At 43.6% G+C, this 20,047-nt stretch overlaps 1 protein-coding gene across 1 annotated transcript in view; it reads left to right on the forward strand.

Annotated features, from left to right (window-relative positions):
* The window catches only part of COL1A2 (collagen type I alpha 2 chain), a 35,849-nt gene extending 17,295 nt beyond the window's left edge, over positions 1-18,554 (forward strand). The window contains exons 24-52 of the mRNA XM_044246046.1: positions 423-476; positions 942-1,040; positions 1,410-1,463; positions 1,925-1,978; positions 2,130-2,183; positions 2,466-2,519; positions 3,513-3,557; positions 4,827-4,925; positions 6,097-6,204; positions 6,902-6,955; positions 7,882-7,935; positions 8,622-8,675; positions 8,775-8,828; positions 8,925-9,032; positions 9,423-9,476; positions 10,345-10,398; positions 11,376-11,537; positions 12,133-12,240; positions 12,891-12,998; positions 13,357-13,410; positions 13,498-13,605; positions 13,764-13,817; positions 14,201-14,308; positions 14,766-14,819; positions 14,943-15,050; positions 15,361-15,619; positions 16,235-16,419; positions 17,107-17,349; positions 18,079-18,554. Coding sequence (XP_044101981.1) covers positions 423-476; positions 942-1,040; positions 1,410-1,463; positions 1,925-1,978; positions 2,130-2,183; positions 2,466-2,519; positions 3,513-3,557; positions 4,827-4,925; positions 6,097-6,204; positions 6,902-6,955; positions 7,882-7,935; positions 8,622-8,675; positions 8,775-8,828; positions 8,925-9,032; positions 9,423-9,476; positions 10,345-10,398; positions 11,376-11,537; positions 12,133-12,240; positions 12,891-12,998; positions 13,357-13,410; positions 13,498-13,605; positions 13,764-13,817; positions 14,201-14,308; positions 14,766-14,819; positions 14,943-15,050; positions 15,361-15,619; positions 16,235-16,419; positions 17,107-17,349; positions 18,079-18,225 — 2,751 coding nt within the window. The 3' untranslated portion in view covers positions 18,226-18,554. The remainder of the gene's footprint in view (positions 1-422; positions 477-941; positions 1,041-1,409; positions 1,464-1,924; positions 1,979-2,129; positions 2,184-2,465; positions 2,520-3,512; positions 3,558-4,826; positions 4,926-6,096; positions 6,205-6,901; positions 6,956-7,881; positions 7,936-8,621; positions 8,676-8,774; positions 8,829-8,924; positions 9,033-9,422; positions 9,477-10,344; positions 10,399-11,375; positions 11,538-12,132; positions 12,241-12,890; positions 12,999-13,356; positions 13,411-13,497; positions 13,606-13,763; positions 13,818-14,200; positions 14,309-14,765; positions 14,820-14,942; positions 15,051-15,360; positions 15,620-16,234; positions 16,420-17,106; positions 17,350-18,078) is intronic.
* Positions 18,555-20,047: the final 1,493 nt, after the last annotated feature.

The following is a 20,047-nucleotide window of genomic DNA, read 5'->3' on the forward strand; positions in this document are numbered from 1 at the left end:
AAACAAGTAATAAAGACACCAAATGTAGCAATAAAAAAATCCACTTTGAAAATTGCTTGCTGAAAGTATTTGTTTTTCTACTATGGGGTATAGAACATGATACATTTTGCCTATATAGTATGTTGCTTCCCAGTTTCTTGAGATCTCCATAAATGAATCCGATCTCCATAAATGAATCCGTTGCACTAAACTCCAATGAAAGGAAAGGTATTAAAAAAAAAAAAACAGAGAGAAGAAAGATTTCAGAGCTCTTTTCATACCTCCCAGCTAGTGGCTAATACCCCTAATGGTTTACCCTAGGCAACAAACGAAAAAGTCGGGGGTGGGGTGAGGGGAAGCGCTTTTGTGAGGTTTTCATAAATTGGAGCCTCGAGTATGTAAGTTGAAGTGCCGACATGAAAGCATCCTCATTTACTTTATAGGGTTTTCCTGGTGCCCCTGGAAATATTGGCCCAGCTGGTAAAGAAGGTCCCATGGTAAGAACTGCTCATTTTCCATTATATTTTCAAGGACACTTCTTGCACTCTTATCAAGTCTATTCTGCGGCTTATTTATACATGAACACACTGAAAATAAATATCAGCCACATACATCATCTGGGAACGCAAAGTAATAGATTGTAATTATGGAGTCCAGATGAACGCCGGACGGGAAGGAGGGAAGGGAAAAAAAAACATGGCAGGGAAAATTGAAGAGGGTGACGAGGGTCTGGAAAGGGAGGGGAAGGAGGGAATTGGGTACATCTGAGATTGACTTGGCTGTGTGTGTACTGACATCCTATTTAGAAAAGGAAAATGGATTCATAATTCATTGACACTTGATACCAGGAAGCTCTTTGTGTTCCGAGGATGATTCTGTTTCTTCCTATGGGAGCATCCCCGGCTTGAGGTCAGGAGACCCCGGTCGATACTGAGTGAACTTTAAATAAACTCTGCTTTCAGGGCCTCCCTGGTATTGATGGCAGGCCGGGACCGATCGGCCCAGCTGGAGCAAGAGGAGAACCTGGCAACATCGGATTCCCTGGACCCAAAGGCCCCACCGTAAGCACACCACACCCTCTTCCCTCCGAACGTTCACCAAATCCCGGGTTCCCGGCTGCAGTCCGTCCACTCCACCTCAAGGGCGGGGCATCCCTTTCAGCACAAGAACCCTGCAAGCCCCTTAGTGCAGTGGCAGCCGCTCTCCAGGCTATCACTGCACACCTGATGGGGCTCCGCCTCCAGAGCTTGCGCCCCTGCGGACGTAGGTGGGCCTCATTGCACTTGGAATTGCGAGATGGTGGGATGTGCCCTAGCAGACAGAATTCAAAGACTAGGACCTTAAGAAAAGTAAAGCAAGCAAGAAATTGACCTTTCAGAATTGTCCTGGTGAATTTGACGTTGTGTCCTTTTTTGAAATGTTTATTCTAGGGCGATCCTGGCAAACCCGGTGAGAAAGGTCACGCTGGCCTTGCTGGTGCACGGGTAGGTGCTGACTTTGCATATCTGCCCACACGTAGCTTTCCCTCTGGAAACACCTGTCCTCGGAGGCCATCTGATAGAATTCTGTCCTTGTCTTTGCAAAATGGCATCCCCAAAGACCCTTTTACAGTTCCAGAATATCTTTTTTCTTTTTCGACCACACTTATAAGGCAGTGGAACGCCAACAGATCAGAATGTGTAGTAGATCAAAATTATTTATGGACGCATTTGATTTTTATTTAATCTATGATTAAAAAGCTATGCAGATGCTAGTAGCATTCTCAGGCCTTCATAAATTGCCCTCCCTCCGTGGACTTCCCACAAGCCATACCAAAAGTTGGCATTTGGGCAGGGGACCCACAGTGAGTCATGCTAAGATGGGACGTGTTGAGAAAGTAATGCATGAGGTTTCAAGTCTTCTTAAACTCACAGGTAATGCTGTACCTCTCTGTGATCTGTTGTAGGGGGCTCCAGGTCCTGATGGAAACAATGGTGCTCAGGGGCCTCCTGGGCCACAAGTGAGTATTTCTCCCATTCTCGTCCTTTGCTGCCCCAAACGAAGCTTGTCCTCCCAAATGACCGTCTCCTTTTTCCTGTGCAAAAGTTGTCTGGGCAGACAGCAATGGTGGCGTACATCTCTACTTAGACCCTCTTTACTATTACTTTCAGGGTGTCCAAGGTGGAAAAGGTGAACAAGGTCCCGCTGGTCCTCCAGGCTTCCAGGTAAGTCAACAGAGACAAACAGAATATTGCCTTTGCTCATACTAGCTGGTTGTAAATCCCCAGAGCACTCCCCCGCACCCCCCACCCCCAGCACGGAGCACGATTTCAGAACTGAAGTAAAGAAGGGTCCACCTTTTCAAGGCCAACTTTTGTGTAACTCCTTAATAACCTAGAATAGTTCGTGATCATGTCGATATCAGATAGCGTCCAGAAAAAAAACAATTATTCGCAAATCCTCTGAATAGAGCCACAAGATTGAGATTTGTGGTCTTTTTCATCTAGGGTCTGCCTGGCCCCGCAGGTACAGCTGGTGAAGTTGGCAAACCAGGAGAAAGGGTGAGTAGAACAAGGGATAGCAGGCTCACGGAAATTTGGGACTTCTCCCCCCCCCACCCCCACCCCAGGGAACCTAGGACTGCACTGCAATTATAATATGCAAAAAGAAACTTTGTATTTCATATGTTAATGATAGTGTTCTACTTACATTGGTACTTTGGAGAGAATAAACCCAGTTACTTGCACTGTCTTGGAATAACAACTCCTTTGTTTTAAAGACTGAATGAAACACTGCATTATGAAAGGAAAATATATCAATGAATATTCCGTTTAATAGCCTTACTTTTTGTCTTGTTCTTGGTAATGTTAACATGCAAATTATTTCCTTTCTCATAGTGAAAAAGTAAATGCACTGCTTTTCCACCAAACTAGACCCTGAAAAATTGCATTTAATGTTTTTCTTGGCATTCAGACATGACACTGCTAGCCACAATCAGGGCAGGAGTTCTGAGTCATTTTCTCTGGTAATTGTGATGAATGTGCCTCAATTCAGTTACATTCTGTGGCCTGGTCTCCTTTGTCAACAGTGGGGCACATTAAGGAGACAGCTGGTCAGTAATAAAGGAGATACACTTGGGTATACGATTAACTAGGTAATGTGCAGAATATGATCATTTCTATTAAGAAAGCAGTCTGTTATACAACTAAAAATAGGCAATGTCTGATATTGTTCATCATTATTTATCATATTATAAAATGAGATAAATTGTTTTAAAGTAATAAACTAAGTAATGGAAACTTAAATTTTCTGATACCAGGTTCTTGCATAGAAATATCCTTGATATTAGTGGCATTCTCACTTTTTGAATCTGTCCGTATACGACTGAAAATTCTCTTGTTCCTAATAGCGCTGTACTTTTACATACTCAGGGAGCTAGAGCCGAGCTGGCTTTGTTTGGCTATTTCAAAAGCTATCTAAATATCTTAATCATAAGTGGATTTCAAGAACATAGATACATTTCATGATTTATTTCTATATCATATTCTGCCTAGGGTCTCCCTGGTGAATTTGGTCTCCCTGGTCCTGCTGGCCCAAGAGTAAGTATTATTTAATTGACTTTCATAAACTTCAGTCAAAGTATTTTTAAAATAAGTAGTGCTTTCTCTTAAAAGCTACTGACCTTACAACAAGTTCCTGACACTCTTCTGTACTCAAACATAATCTGTAGAGAACATTTGACTTCTAAATTGAAAGTAGACTTTTTAATTACTCCTATTTTGCACCCCAAACCACACAGTTCTAAGAAACATAAATGAGCTAATAGATGTATTCTATTCAGTAATTTATATAGACAAGTTATATTTATGAAAGTGGCTCAAACTGAGCCAAGGAAAAGTAATATCTTACTAAGATTTTAAGTCACTTTTGCAATGTGCATTGATGTTCAAAGTCTAAAACGGAAATCATGAATCAGCTCTTATTTTTAAAAAAATAGATTTAATTTGTGTGTGGTCATTAGAATAACTGGAATGATGAGTTTGCCCCAACCATAAGTATAACAAGGGCCTTTGAAACAGTTGCAATGTGGACTACATACATGTTAAATATTCTGGCCTGTGGAGTACCCTGTCATGGTGAGGCTGACATGCAATTGAGACAAATGCAGATTGACAGGTAGAGAGATTGATATACACATGCACACACACATACACATGTATATCCTGTTAAATATTTTAACTGTTACACTGCTAATGCATAAGATTACAAAAGGGAGGGTGGGTATGAGTATATCTAATCCTATCTACACCTAGCATTGCTCTTCTAAAATGACAGTCTTTCCCTATGACTACCATGCATAACTGGCATTTATTTTTACCTATGGATCTATTACAAACAAACAAACAAACAAAAAAAAACGAGTTCCAAGTTTGAATATTCTAGAAGAAAAACATTTAGGAGTTGTAGCCCCCGAATATTAAAGCCGAATGAAACTTTAGAGATTATCTCATCCCCTCCATTCTTTTTTTTTTTAATTTATTTTTTATTTTCAGCCTAACAGTATTCATTATTTTTGCACCACACCCAGTGCTCCATGTAATCCGTGCCCTCTCTAATACCCACCACCTGGTACCCCGACCTCCCACCCCACCCCCGCCCCTTCAAAACCCTCAGATCCATTCATTTTGCTAGTAGAGAAATTAAGGAAAAGTAGTTATAATTTTATAATGGCAGAAACAGGATTCAACGGCTTAAAAAGTAAGAACTCTGATGTGTAAAATGGAATCTCTGAAAGCGATGAAGAGCGCAACAGTTTCATCTCAATCAATCTCTCTCTCTCTCTCTCTCTCTCTCTCTCTCTCTCGCAGGGGGAGCGTGGGCCCCCTGGGGAAAGTGGTGCTGCTGGTCCTTCTGGTCCTATTGGAAGCCGAGGTCCTTCTGGACCTCCTGGGCCCGATGGAAATAAGGTAAAGTTTTCTGTTCTCTATTGCTGCTTTGGCCCAGTATGCTCTAGAGTAACGAGGTTATTTACAACAGGAAATGAATTGTTTTTCAGGTTTTTTTTTTTTTTATTTCCTACTCTGTAATGATTTCCATCTCAGTAAATGACAATCTGATTCCAGTGGACCTGAATTAGTGTAGAGGAAGGGAAGTCCCAGTATTCTACAGCCGTGAATGAGTTAGTATGGTTCTTAGTCTCCCGTCATCGTGCTCCTGACACTTGGATTTTAATCTAAAACATCGCAAACAACTGGACACTATTTTTAGGAACAAAGTTTCACCTTCTCCTACTTCAGAGAGAAAAATTTCCAGAAGTAGTTTAAGTTTTCATGATGAGAGGTAAAAATTGGACAATACGTTCATCTCCCAGACAGAAGCCTGACAAGCTGGGTTTCAAACCGGAATCTGGTTTGCATTTTAAAATAGGTGGAATGACACGTTTCTAAAAAATGGATTACTTTGACCACAATAAAGAGAAGGCAATTCCTGTGATGCCTGCTGGAGTGACACCTGTGGGGCGGGGGGTGGGCAAAGATTATTGCAAAAAGCTATTTGGGGAGGTGGAAGGATATTAGAAAAAAAGCTAAGGGGGAGAGAGGAAATAGGAAAGGAAACACGGTCTGGAGGACAGTACTCTCGGTTTTCTCTTAGAAGTTAGTCAATAGGTCTGAAGTACATGGAATTGTAGGGTTTTTATATAAAGTGGGAGCTTGTACTCCCCGCTCTTAAGGAGATTCAAATGTAAACATCTCCCCAGCTGACGAGGTTTCTCTCCATTTCGCCTGCGTGGGCTGAGCGACTTATCCTTGAGAAAGGTTTGTGGGCCAACATTTTTCCCTCTGCGCGTCCCATTGTCCGGGCCTCCTCTTTTCCATGGCTGCCTGCCTGCCTGAAGAGGACCGGGAGCAGGTTACAGAAAGCTCACGGCCACCCACTCCCACTTCTCTTCAGCCACCCCGTCATTAAGAGCGTCTCCCGCGGTTACAGCCTCCCTGCTTTTCAATGGCCCTCCTTTGTGTCTCTAAGCAGGCAAGAATGCAACCTATTAAATGTTGAAATTGGAATCCTTCAAGAGTTCGAGTTTCATTTTCTTCTCTTGACGCTGACATAATTGATTTCACGTGTGTTTGATTCCAGGGCGAGCCTGGTGTGCTGGGTGCTCCGGGCACGGCGGGTCCGTCTGGTCCCGGGGGGCTCCCAGGAGAGAGGGGCGCTGCCGGTGTCCCCGGAGGCAAGGGAGAAAAGGTACCCTTCGCTGTTGCACCTTAACACGTGCTGTGGAGGAACTCGAGCCAAGCAGGCCGCCCAGGGCTGCCTGGTTTGTTGTTGTTTTTTTTTTTTTTTTAAAACAGTTCCTGGGAGGTGGTCTGCTGCAGTTTTGAGACCTATCTCTACACATTTCCCTCTGCCACCTAGCACCTACGCATTTCTAAACTCACTAATCTGGCAAAATTCCTTGCTACCATGGAATTTCACGCAAACAGATGGTGTTGAGTAATACATGAGGCTCATTTTAATGCCACTAACAATAATGCCTCATCCTGCCCTAATTAATGGGAAGACGCTATATTGAACAGCTGTCAGCCGTGCTGCTGCATTAGTTACGCCGTAAGAGCGATCGGGCACCGAGGCCCATTGTGATGTCGCCTTAGAATTCTGTCCACGTGAATCTGTACCTTGCTTGATTATGCTGCAGGGGAGTGTATGGAAATTAGAAAAGAATATATTTCACGATAATCTGGAGAGGGCCCTGAATTATTTTCCCCTTACATTTTTTTTTTTTCCCCTCATTCAACAACCTAGAGAAGGGTAGGGTCTCAAGACGTGACTAAATGTTACAGGACTAGAGGTGTGTGGGATTTTCTGTAAAAGCATTGTGGATTCGTTTTGATCCGAAAATTGGGCCGGAAAACCAAAAGTTGCTCTTGCTTTATACTTTCAGGGTGAAACTGGTCTCAGAGGTGAAGTTGGCAACCCAGGCCGAGATGGTGCCCGTGTGAGTAGTGTTGTTGTTTGTACTCAGACTGTTGTTGTGTTTCCATTTCGTTTGGTTTGAGTTGAGCAGCTTTCCAAGACAGAACTGACAAAAGGAGGATCCGGGTTTAGTTAGAATCTTCCTTTCCTTCCCGGGTCTATGTACAGTAGGATCATTTAACATATTCCAAAAGAAAGATTGAACAGAACTTATCCCTTTGAAAAGCATAATCTGAATAACTTTCTACCTTCCTCAGTGTTAACTCCTCTGAGTACAAACTATAAACCAAAAGCTCTAGGTTTAATAGAACGTTAAGTGATTATTATAGGACTTTGGAAAAAGACCAGTAACACCTGCATTTTAAGAAGCCAGAACCTCACACAAGGTGCCGTTTATTCAAATATGTGTCCTAAGAATTTATCCCTCCAAGAGCAGCCTCCGTGATTAGCTGTTAATGCTATGGAGAGGCCAAAGATCGTGCCATGAAGGGATAATAACCCTCCCAGGAGAGTTGGCAACGTGGCTCTTCCAGGCCACTGGCTGTGGTTCTTCTCCTCACTCCCTCAGAGCTGACACCTCCCTCTGGCACACTGAAAGTCATCCTTTCTCTGAATCCCCTAGCCCTGGCGGTTTCAAACAAGGCTGCTCATTGGCTGCTCTCCAGGAAGCCTGACAAGAGCAGCGAGTTCAGATCTCTCCAATTCCTAACGTGCCCTTGACTTCCACATTCCTGTCACCTTGATCACTGGGGTACTTTCCTCCCGAGAGCTGCTTCTAATGGTTTTGATAATTAGAACTGAAGTGCATCAAAAGCTTTCTCCATGTCCACCCCGAGTGTGCAGTGACAGCATTCGGTCACGGTCTGAGCACAGCGAGGGGAAATGGCAGGGGTCACCTTTGATGGCCTAGGGGTGTAATTAATAAGATTTGTTTCTTTTCGGTGCTAGGGTGCTCCTGGTGCTGTAGGTGCCCCTGGTCCCGCGGGAGCCACTGGTGACCGGGTAAGCATGCATTCTCATGGAGTCACGGCTCTGGGAGCCACTAGCAGCATTGACAGGTTTGCTGCCTGCCCCCGCCCTAGAGAGCCCCCGCAACTCATTCTTATGGCTTGGTATAGAGCCTACTTATTTAAAAACCTATCTGCTGTGATGGGGCCGCAGGAAACAAATGCTGTGTGTTTAAAGTTCTCCTTCCCTTCCTCTACATGTGCCAGCTATCTGATCTATACTTTAATCCCTATCATTTGTTTTAAAGACTTTCCCCATTGCCCATTAACAATATCCTAATGCGCTGAGCCTCCTCAAAGACTTCAATTGTAAAAAATCAATAAAATACATAGTGTGCCCATTTCACATCGAACGGTCCACTTAAAATAGACCTTATTTATTGTACTGCACAGATTGCAGCAAATAGATCAGCTCTGTGTCCATCTAAAAATTAAAATGTCCTCCTCCTCATCTTGTGGGCACTGATTTATAGTGTTTTTGCAAGTGTATGACCAGTATCACTTCCCCCCAAAATGAATACAATATGAAGCGCAGTAAGAATCCATTTTATTTTACTCCCTGAGATGCGCACTGGTTTTCTCTTTGGACACAACTGCAAGTTGTGCTCTCCACCACGGGTCCCTCTCCTTACCGCCTCTGGGAGCATGGATGTGACAGACTCCTCTTTGGTCCCATTATAGGGTGAAGCCGGTCCTGCTGGTCCTGCTGGTCCTGCTGGTCCCCGAGGCAGCCCTGTAAGTGGAAACCTGGGTCATCTGGGACACTCATAACTTTTAGACCTTAATGAACCTAAGACCGCCGCGCCATTCTTAATATCCCTTCCCCCCACCCAGGGTGAACGTGGTGAGGTCGGTCCCGCTGGCCCCAATGGATTTGCCGGTCCTGCTGTGAGTATCCTAGGACGCAACTTAATCTGAAAACATCCTCAAGCTGGCGAGTAGAGTGAGCTGGGACACCTGGACACAACTCTTCCTCTCTCACAGGGTGCTGCTGGTCAACCTGGGGCTAAAGGAGAGCGAGGAACCAAAGGGCCCAAGGGTGAAAACGGTCCTGTTGGTCCCACAGGCCCTGTCGGATCCGCTGGCCCCTCTGTAAGTTGAATTCACTGTCGTCAACATGGCCTGTGTCATTACCTGTGAACTCTTACAATTCAGCATAGGTCACTCAAGTCCCTGCTATGTACCAGGAACATACTGGATAGAAGATGATTCAAAAAAAAAAAAAAGAACTAACATTTGCATTCCACTTTATACTTTGTAAAGTTTCATAAACATCATCTCCTCTTACTTCTTTAGTATAACCCATGAGGGTGGTCGAACTGAAGCAAGGACATTTATTTCATGACACAGATGATCATCCTTCTTAATTTCTGAATTGGTCTCTAATAGACATGGGAATGATTACCTTTGAAGAAAAAAGAAACATTTATAGGAAATGTCTTGTGACTAGACCCCATGTCTTTCTGGTTTGTTTCCATTTAGGGTCCAAATGGTCCCCCTGGTCCTGCTGGAAGTCGTGGTGATGGTGGTCCCCCTGTGAGTATTTCAAGGGACTCTGATAACATGTCTTTCTTTAGAATCTATTAAAAACAACTTGAAAGTTTGGAGATTTTTGGTTCATTCTGAACTATACTCAGGAGACTCTTGAGATCCAGGTTCACTTTTTTCAGAGGAATTCTGATACTGAAGTTAGATCGTGGGTTACTAATCCCAACTGGAACTCATGCAGTGCATGTTGCTACCGCCTCACCTGAGGTAATAACCAAAGTTAACCCCAGGTTGTTGAATTGTGAAATGGGTAAAAATAATTTCTCTGGTACCCCCTGTCCTTTTGCTGATGCCCCCCCTTCTCCTGCCTGACCATGCCCTTTCTCTGACCTACCCAGTGCTGTTACACTGACTCCTTCAGGACCCGAACATCCCTAGGAATGAGCCGCACTCACTCTTTCCTGCTCTCACTGGACCACAGTTAATACTCTTGGTCTGTTCTTGTACCTTCCTCTGGAAACAAAAGTACTTCTCCAGTGTTCATTTCTTTCGTACCCAGCCAGGTGGTTAAGATAGCATGGTATAAGACATTACACACCAATGTGTAATAATGGCATGGTGTCTTGTCTTCTTGTTCTTAGAAGCGTCAGGTTATATGGTAACATTTCAAAAAGGACCATCAGAGCCTTAATGCAAAATACGGGTGTTGCGACAGGGGCGTGCTGCAGGAGGGAGGTGCAGACATGGATGTCTTCGGAGTCCTTGTTAAATAATACCCTGTATGAAGCTGTCCTACATGCTCCTTGGTCCGTCCTCGGTCACGTGTATTAAGGATTGGCCAGAGGAGAAATTTCCGTCTTACCCAAATCCCTAGAGTTGGTGTTGACTGTAGAACTTGAATGTGCTTGCTTCTTAGGGCGCTACTGGCTTCCCTGGTGCTGCTGGACGGACTGGTCCTCCTGGGCCCTCTGTAAGTAAATCACTTCAAACTATGTCATATACTCTAGCCAAAAGGCCTTGTTTCTAGTAAGAAACGGACAAGAAACTCTCTGGAAACCTGCTACTAATATTTTGCTATTACTTTTCTGGTCTGAAATCAGTTTTCCTGAAACATTAAGGCAAAACCATCACAGATTATATTTTATAAGATCAGCTTAAGAGGCTTTTATTCATGTGAACACAAGTCCCCTTTTAGGGGCATGGTCTCTTCGTTAAAAATAAAAAAAACAGAACAGTTTTAGTCACATATCAGATATTTCTATATCTAATTACCCTTTATGGCCAACATTCTGCCTCCGTTGTTAAGGTATAATTGTTCCTGAATTTAAAGGTGGTTTGGCCTCTAATTTAATTCTGATTCAGACTCTCCTGTCAGGACTCAAGAGAATTTAATTAATTACCAAGGATTAAGTCTTCCGGTTAAGGTTTCAGGGGAAAAAAAATAGCAAAGATGTTGATTTCTTGGAATCCTTTTACAGGTTCATAACAGAAAAATCTTCATTCCCTGTAGGCATTTAATTAAGCCTAGTTGAGAGCATATCTGACTCCTCAATTATGAACAAAATGCCAGTATTGGTTTTCTTCAAAAAGAAATGAGCAGAGTCCTCCCAAACCCAAAGTCCCATTCATTTAGGACCCACTCATCTCACTCTCCAGAGTTCTCATTCCAAGATGCCAGGGGCCCGGTAGCACAGCATTTCTTCTCACAGACATATGCCACAGCCTCGAACGCAATTAGTCACCTTCTCACAGCCTTGGGAGGAGGAGGACAGGGAGTTGCCTCTCTCCATTAGAGGGAATGTGACGGAGCCTCAGCAGGGCCCCGGAATGGCCAGGATATCATTTTGTTGCTTTCAGCTATTTGCATCTTCCTCTCTAGAACCTCAGCAGCTCTCTCCTGGGTTGGCAACCATTAACAGAATAAACGACTCAGTCATTTTCTCACAGGGTATCACTGGCCCTCCTGGTCCCCCTGGTGCTGCTGGTAAAGAAGGACTCCGTGGGCCTCGGGGTGACCAAGGTCCAGTTGGCCGAACGGGAGAAACCGGTGCACACGGTCCCCCCGGCTTTGCCGGCGAGAAGGGTCCCTCTGGAGAGCCTGGAACCGCTGTAAGTGATTTCAAGCTCTTCTCTGGTAATACCTCGTACTGAATTACGGTAAAGCCTTTACGCAGATCTTCAGGTGGCGTATATCTGTTGATGAGTACGGCAGGCTTTCATGGAGAGCTCAGTCGAGCCAGGAAATCTGTCCAGCACATACTGAGCTGTCAGAGCTCTGGCAGTTGCTTAGAAGGCCCTAGACGGGGATGACGATAAGGAACTCACTGTTTGGTCAGAATGGCACCTCACTGGTCCTGGGATTAGAACAGAATCCCACTGCCACGGCCATCCTATCATAAACGAATCAATCTCCGTAAGCTACTGATGTCTTAAACACGCCACGTCTGGTATTATCGTTACTCAGAAATGTGCCTTTACGAGACTGGCCTTCAGTGAGAGGCCAAGGTCAAAACTTGCTTCTTGGCATAGATTCTGTAAAAAGTCCATTGCTCCACCCCGGGTGGCTTCGTTAATCTCCGTCACATTTTTCACTCTTGTCCCATTGGTCTCAGGGAGGAACCAGGTACAAAGAAATATACTTGCCAAACCAACCTGTATTACCACCTCGTGGTTCCCCAGTGATAGTATCTTTCCTCTTTTTCAGGGCCCTCCTGGCACCCCAGGTCCTCAAGGGCTCCTTGGTGCTCCTGGCATTCTGGGTCTCCCAGGCTCTCGAGGTGAACGTGGTCTACCAGGTGTTTCTGGATCTGTGGTGAGTGTTTGACACCATTCTTCTTCTCATTAACATAATAAAAGATTTTAAAAGCTGCCACTTCAGATGTGACAGATTGATCACTGAATAACTCCACTTAAGATTTTTTTATTCATGGCATTTTCTTTATACAGATCACATGTCACTTATCTGAGAAGCTTTAATACCACCTTCCTTAGACACACGCTATAAAGATACAGCTTAACATTATGCAGAATGATTTTTCTTCTTTTTACATGCTTAAGAACTATATAAGCTCTAATTGCATTTACTCCCCTGCAGCATGAAATGCTGGCATCATTTATCCTGTAGGAAGACTGAAACTCTGAAGTTCTGAATCATTCCATTAAATCTGATACATGACAGCAACTAGGAATCCTCCCATCTTCGTAAACTCTCTCAACTTTGTGAATTCATTTCATTGGCGATATCAGATGCAACCAGGCTCACCTAGTATGGGGCAACATTCCAAAATTACACGAAGCGGGCCATCTGAGTGTGGAGGGCGAGGAGAACACGAATGATGCTTCTTGCCATTCTGCACTGCACTTTCTCTTTTCCAGCCTGTATCTGCTAGCCGGGATTGTGCTGGGAGGGTGAGATTTGCACTCAGTCCAACAAGAGGAATGTTTCGTCTTCTTTGCCTCTAGGGTGAACCTGGACCTCTCGGCATCGCTGGTCCACCTGGGGCGCGTGGTCCCCCTGGGGCTGTGGGTGCACCTGGAGTCAACGGCGCTCCTGGTGAAGCTGGTCGTGATGTGAGTCTAACACCTGGTCTGGACAATCAAACCCAGCTGTGTTCCGCTGTGCACAGCTTCATGTCCTCAGCTGAGTTCCTCTTGTTCCAAGTCTCTGAACAAGACGGTCTGTTTCTCCATCATATCTATGTGTCCTGACCATTCCTGCTATTGAAAATATGAAAAATTACTTGGGCTGGGGGGTGGGGGGATGGCTCTTTAAAACACGTCTCAGAAAACAAGCCTGGCAAGTTCGAACTGGCAGTCCCAACTGTCGGTCTGACTGGCTGGGAGGGATGAAGACAGGGGAGCTGAACTCTAGGGGCTGGTGAGGTAAAGAGCCTCCCTGAGCACCTTAACTGGTGTGGTATCTTCACAGGGCAACCCTGGGAACGATGGTCCCCCAGGCCGCGACGGTCAACCTGGACACAAGGTGAGCACATCTCTTTGTCTTTCTCCAATTTAAAAGTGACTAGAATCCAGGCCAGCTGGATACTAAACTTCACTTTGCCTCTGGTAGGGAGAGCGCGGTTACCCTGGCAACATCGGTCCCGTTGGCGCTGTGGGCGCACCTGGTCCTCATGGCCCTGTGGGTCCCACTGGCAAACATGGAAACCGCGGTGAACCTGTAAGTTCGTAAATACCAGTCCCTTGGTGCTGTCCTCCTTGGAGGCTTCACTCTGACCTCCCCACACTCGGGAACTGTGGGGCTTTAGCCGGGGAAGGAGGGTGGTGGGCGGGATTGGGCTTGGCTGACCAGTTCGGTTTTGCTTCTCCAATTTGCAGGGTCCTGCTGGTTCTGTGGGTCCTGTCGGTGCTGCTGGTCCAAGAGGTCCCAGTGTAAGTACATGGTGAAGATTTCTTCACAGATTAACATTTAAGGAAACTCAGTCCAGACTGTCCATGAAAAAAATAATGTATAGGCCAGACTTCATATTTTTCAAAAAATTCAGTCCATGTAGAGAATTGCTACAACTAGCTCCTAAGTCTCTTCTATTCCAGACCTCCTCTGCCTGTTTGTATTAAATAATCACAAAAATCCAGGCACTTAAGGGAGGGCTCAACTAAAGCAGATCAGGGGAATGGATGGCTGTAAACACCCATGTGGTTCTCAATCCTCTGCATGTCTTGAGTTCGCTCTGTAAACAGATTAAGCAATGTTTGTGGGAAAGTGTCATTTTCAAAGGAAGGTAAATTGTCTCTGTGTGCCTTTTTCTTTGCAGGGCCCACAAGGTGTTCGAGGTGATAAGGGAGAGCCTGGTGACAAGGGGCCCAGAGGTCTTCCTGGCTTAAAGGGACACAATGGACTGCAAGGTCTTCCTGGTCTTGCTGTAAGTAAAGTGCGCCCTTCCTGCATGTATACGTGTCTTAGATGATCTTCCTCAAATTTTCACTGCTCTTGCTCTAAAATGAACTCATATTCACTTCCCATTCTCTGGCTGACTTCATCTCACAGAGATAATGCTATTTCATCCCAACACAGAAAGGTGCGGGTTAAGGGAGATTGAAATATACATATATTAAAATCTCCTGGCAACAATGTCCTTCAACCCCACTTAAAATAAATATAATTAGAGGAATGACTAATATGGCACAGCTGAAATAGCTTGTAGAAAAAAATATAATTGAATATAATAGACATAATGGGAGAAAAGAGCCCCATTTTACATTTTCAATTTTCTCAATCCAGAGTCCATTGAAACTAGTTTTCCATTCAATTAAAAAAAAAAAAATCTGTTTGTCGGCAAGTGTTCTGAAAGTGTGATTTTTCCTGTCCTCTCTTTCAAGGGTCAACATGGCGATCAAGGTGCACCTGGTTCTGTGGGTCCTGCCGGTCCTAGGGTAGGTCAACCTAAAAGACCTTGTTCTCTGAAAACGAGCTTATAGCAAGGAGGGAGCCCCAGGCTTCTCCTTCCTTGTGGGGTTTTTACTGACTCACTCAGACTTGGTGTCCTTCTTCCCTAGGGCCCTGCTGGTCCTTCCGGCCCCGCTGGCAAAGACGGCCGCACTGGACATCCTGGTACAGTCGGACCTGCTGGCATCCGTGGCTCTCAGGGGAGCCAAGGTCCTGCTGTAAGTACTGTTCCATGAAATAATAAAGAGCATCACGGGCTTGAGAAATATTCTCTTCAGACTAGCCCAAGACGGCTGTGACCACACATTGAAGTAATTCCCCCCCGCTTCCATATGTTTAGTTCTAAACTGTGTAAAGATCATACAGAAGGAGCTGTACGGTCCCTGCAAGTATGCCTGGGATCAAATTACTCTTTTTTACTTATTAGAATGTGCTTGTGTGTAACACTCAGCTGAAAATTTGCTGTCACTGATATCTCTCATTGTGACCAAATATGAAACCTCCTATTTCTTGCTCTTACCTTTGCAGGGCCCTCCTGGTCCCCCCGGTCCTCCTGGCCCTCCTGGCCCAAGTGGTGGTGGCTATGACTTTGGTTACGACGGGGACTTCTACAGGGCTGACCAGCCTCGCTCACCACCTTCTCTCAGACCCAAGGATTATGAAGTTGATGCTACTCTGAAATCCCTCAATAACCAGATCGAGACCCTGCTTACCCCTGAAGGCTCAAAGAAGAACCCAGCTCGCACATGCCGTGACTTGAGACTCAGCCACCCAGAGTGGAGCAGCGGTAAGTCAGGATGTCCAAGCCGGACCAGCCCTTCTCACAAGCTGGGCTTTGCAAAGTCCATTCCCATGGACATTTACAGTGAAAAATTTTGGGGTAAAAATTGCATTATCTGGAATCATACCTAATTAATAAAGCCTTTTCCTCTCCCAGCCAGCATCTAGTCCCAGGCTCCTCTTCATATATATTTTTGCCTTTTTCGTGATAATACACTCTGATTTGATTTTTCATGGAGGAGAGGAGAGGAGGAACTGTCTAATCCTAAAAATAGTCATCCTCTTCCTCTTAAATGTGGGGTATACAGTGTTACTTATGGGAATTAAAATCTTTCTCTACTAATCATTAGAACCTATGCTCTAGTCAAGGAGAGGCTTTCTGAGCTGGGTTTTTGTTTTGTTTTGTTTTTTTAAGATTTTATTTATTTATTTGACAGAGAGAGAGATCACAAGTAGGCAGAGAGACAGACAGAGAGAAATGGGGAGAAACAGGCTCCCCACTGAGCAGAGAGCCCGAATGTGGGACTCGATCCCAGGACCCTGGGATCATGACCTGAGCCGAAGGCAGAGGCTTAAACCACTGAGCCACCCAGGCACCCGGTTTTTGGTTTTTTTTTTAAAGGTTACTACTGGATTGACCCTAACCAAGGATGCACTATGGATGCTATCAAAGTATACTGTGATTTCTCTACTGGTGAAACCTGCATCCAGGCTCAACCTGAAAACATCCCAGTCAAGAAATGGTACAGAAATTCCAAGGTCAGGAAGCATACCTGGTTAGGAGAAACTATCAATGGTGGTACCCAGGTGAGGAATCTTACAAACACTCCTTCTCTCCTAACTAAATAATATTAAAGTTGTTCATTGTTTAATGATCTGCACTTTAATCCTTTACCAAAATGGGGTTATTAAAAATAACCTGCTCTCTTCTTGGGTTTTGGTTCTGTGCTGGACTGCACACTAAAGATGGAGTGACTGGACATATCCAGACAATCTAAAGTTGTTATTCAAATTGGACTTACCTGATAATCACTGGAGAAACTAATGCCATTCAGCACGAGGAAGTGCCAGCCCGCACACTACATATGCCCATGCCTGTGTAGTCTCAGGACATGTGCTCTTCTGAATTTTTAATCAAATGTCTTCACCAACTTTATTGAATGCCTACTGGTGGGAATCAGAAAAATAAAGAGGTCTGACTCTGTCTCCTTGCTCTCTTATTCTAAAGAAGAAACATACACATAAAGGCTTATCTAAAACAGGTGCCTTTTTGAGATCATCTTGCCTCAGCCTGGTAGTTGCTATGTGCCTTCTAGGGAACTAATATTGCACAGACAAGGGAAGTGAGTTTCCTTTGTAGAAGCATCCTTTCCCCAAGGTTCAGACCTGAGTCCATCATTTCTCCCAATAGCAGCCTTTTTCTCCCCCATCTCTTTTTTGACTCTTAGTGCCTGAGTCCCTCTCCACTTAACTAGCATTTCTTATTCTCTGTAGTTTGAGTATAACCCTGAAGGAGTAACCACCAAGGAAATGGCCACTCAACTTGCCTTCATGCGCCTCCTGGCCAACCATGCCTCTCAGAACATCACCTACCACTGCAAGAACAGCATTGCCTACATGGATGAGGAGACTGGCGACCTGAAACAGGCTGTCGTTCTGCAAGGCTCCAATGACGTTGAACTGGTTGCCGAGGGCAACAGCAGGTTCACCTACACTGTGCTTGCGGACGGCTGCTCTGTAAGTCATAGCAACATCTGGGGAAAGGGGGGGTGGGCTGCAGTTCTAGCTCAGACCACTACATGAACAGGTGAATGAGAGACCTACCTTATTCAATCCATTTTCATAAGTGTATTTATTTAAATTCAGATGGCAAGTCCAGGGGAACTCTTACCGGATCTTGCCTTCGGAAATTCTCTGAAAAGTTGAACTACATACCATGGCTGTGCATTAGCAGTTTTTCTTTAAACATGAGTTGGTTAAATGATGAGGGCTTCCTGGAACTTAAAATTACTTGAGGTTAAAAGGTCCCAAGGTGTAATTTATACTGATATGCACGTTATTTGACTTAATAGTATTGTCTGCATATAATTTGTCTCTATACTATGCTATACATTGAAGAAAAATTAAAATTTACTCACAACATACCCACCCAGCTCTCCCTACCAAGACACACACCCCTCAAAAATGATACTGTAGCAATAAACCTACTTGGAATATATAAAGACACCCCTGATGCTTCTGTTTCAAAGACGAACATGGTGATCTGGGACACACTTCATAATGAACATGCCCAAAAGTGGTTCTTAACTATCTCTATAGTGCTACATTATTTATATAAATACACACACACACACACACAGTTTATATATATAAAAATATATGTTACCTAAACACATATATACATATATACATATATATACATATTTTTTATATATTCATACACATTTTTTTTTCCTTTTCAAACAGAAAAAGACGAATGAATGGAGAAAGACAATCTTTGAATACAAAACAAATAAGCCATCCCGTCTGCCTATTCTTGATATTGCACCTTTGGACATCGGTGGTGCCGACCAAGAATTCAGGGTGGACGTTGGCCCAGTCTGTTTCAAATAAATGAACTCAACCTAAATTAAAAAAAAGAAAAGAAATCTGAAAAAACTTTCTCTCTTTGCCATTTCTTTTTCTTCTTTTCTTAACTGAGAGCTGAGTCCTTCCATTTCCTCTGCACATCTACTTGCTTAAATTGTGGGCAAAAGAGAAGGAGGAGGATCGATCAGAGCATAGTGCAATATGATTTCATTCATTCCCTCCCCCACCCCACCCCCCAAAAAAAAAGATTTGGAATTTTTTTTTCAACACTCTTACAACCTGTTGTGGAAAATGTCAACCTTTGTAAGAAAACCAAAATAAAAACTGAAAAATAAAAACCATGAACATTTGCACCACTTGTGGCTTTTGAATATCTTCCACAGAGGGAAGTTAAAAACCCAAACTTCCAAAGGTTTGAAACTACCTCAAAACACTGTCCTGTGAGTGTGATCCACATCATTAGGTGCTGACCTAGACGGAGATGAGCTGAGGTACTTGTTTTGTTTTGTTCAGAATACAAAGGTGCTAATAGTATTTCAGATACTTGAAGACCGTTGATGGTGCTAGAAGAATTTGAGAAGAAATAATCCTCTGTAATGAGTTGTATTGTGTATTCTTTTTTCATCTGATTTAGCATCAGTATTTTACATCTTGCTCCCAAATAAAAGTATGCAGATTACTTGCCCAACCTTGTCCTCTTCTTTAAATTCAGCATTTGTTCTTTGCCAGTCTCATTTTCATCCTCTCCCGTGGTACCAAAAAGAAGCCTTGTTTCTCAGACAAGCAGAAAAATTAAATTGTACACACTATTTTGTATATGTGAGATGTTTAAATAAATTGTGAAAAAAATGAAATAAAGCATGTTTGGTTTTCCAAAAGAAAATACCGAGTAGAATTCCTTGCTTCGATGCTCTTTGTAATATAAATAATGTATTATAGCATCTCTACCAGCCATTAGACTGAGTGTTTCTCATTAGGTAGAAACTATGCAAAACAGGCAATTTGGTACAGTAGAAAGAGCAGAGAAGAAGGACCCAGGAGATCTGAACTTCCAGTTGTGACTACAATTGTGGCTGAGTGACCTCAACCACTTCACCTTTCTGTGTCTCAGTTCCCTACCTATAAAATGGGGGGAGATTCCCTCTCTGAACTATAAAACATTTGCCTTATTCAAAATACTAAGACTAAAGCAAATGGTATTGCAGACCTAAGTTTATTTCATGTGGAGATCCACAGAACCTTCTGGTTTGTTATCTATTAAGCACTTTGAAACAGTGGCTGAAAGTTGGTCTATGTACAATTAATACTATTAACTAAAACAGTTTCAAATATTCAGTAACAATGCCATACACTTAAATCTGATGCAAGTGAGTACAATGCCTGTGAGGAGGTAATGTGTGTGCCGTCAATCAGCAGAGACAGCTGTGGATAATAGTACCATGAACACCTACCTGCCAAATCAAGTTCATTTTCCTCCCCTGCACCTTTCAATGACATCTTTAATACACTTAAACATAGTAATGTGTCAAGTAAAATGTTAAGATTCATTTAGAGCTTATTTCCTGTTGCAGAACATAATTGTGATTATAATATTTGCCTCCTGAAGTAAGTCATCTCAAGATTCAATTAATTTCAAAAGCAAAAGACTGAACATAGTGAAAACCTAACATCAGCTCTAAAAAGCCAGCAAGGTCTACTGACCAAATGGTAACTTCAGATTATGGTCTGTGAATCGGAACAGAGGGATACTTTTAAAAATGCAGATTCCCAGTTCTCAACCAACAAATTACGATTTAGTAAGGAATCCATATTCTTATGCACCTTGCAAAATTGTGTTGTACATCCA

This window comes from Neovison vison, chromosome 4, assembly GCF_020171115.1.
Source record: "Neovison vison isolate M4711 chromosome 4, ASM_NN_V1, whole genome shotgun sequence".
Classification (NCBI taxonomy): Eukaryota; Metazoa; Chordata; class Mammalia; order Carnivora; family Mustelidae; genus Neogale; species Neogale vison.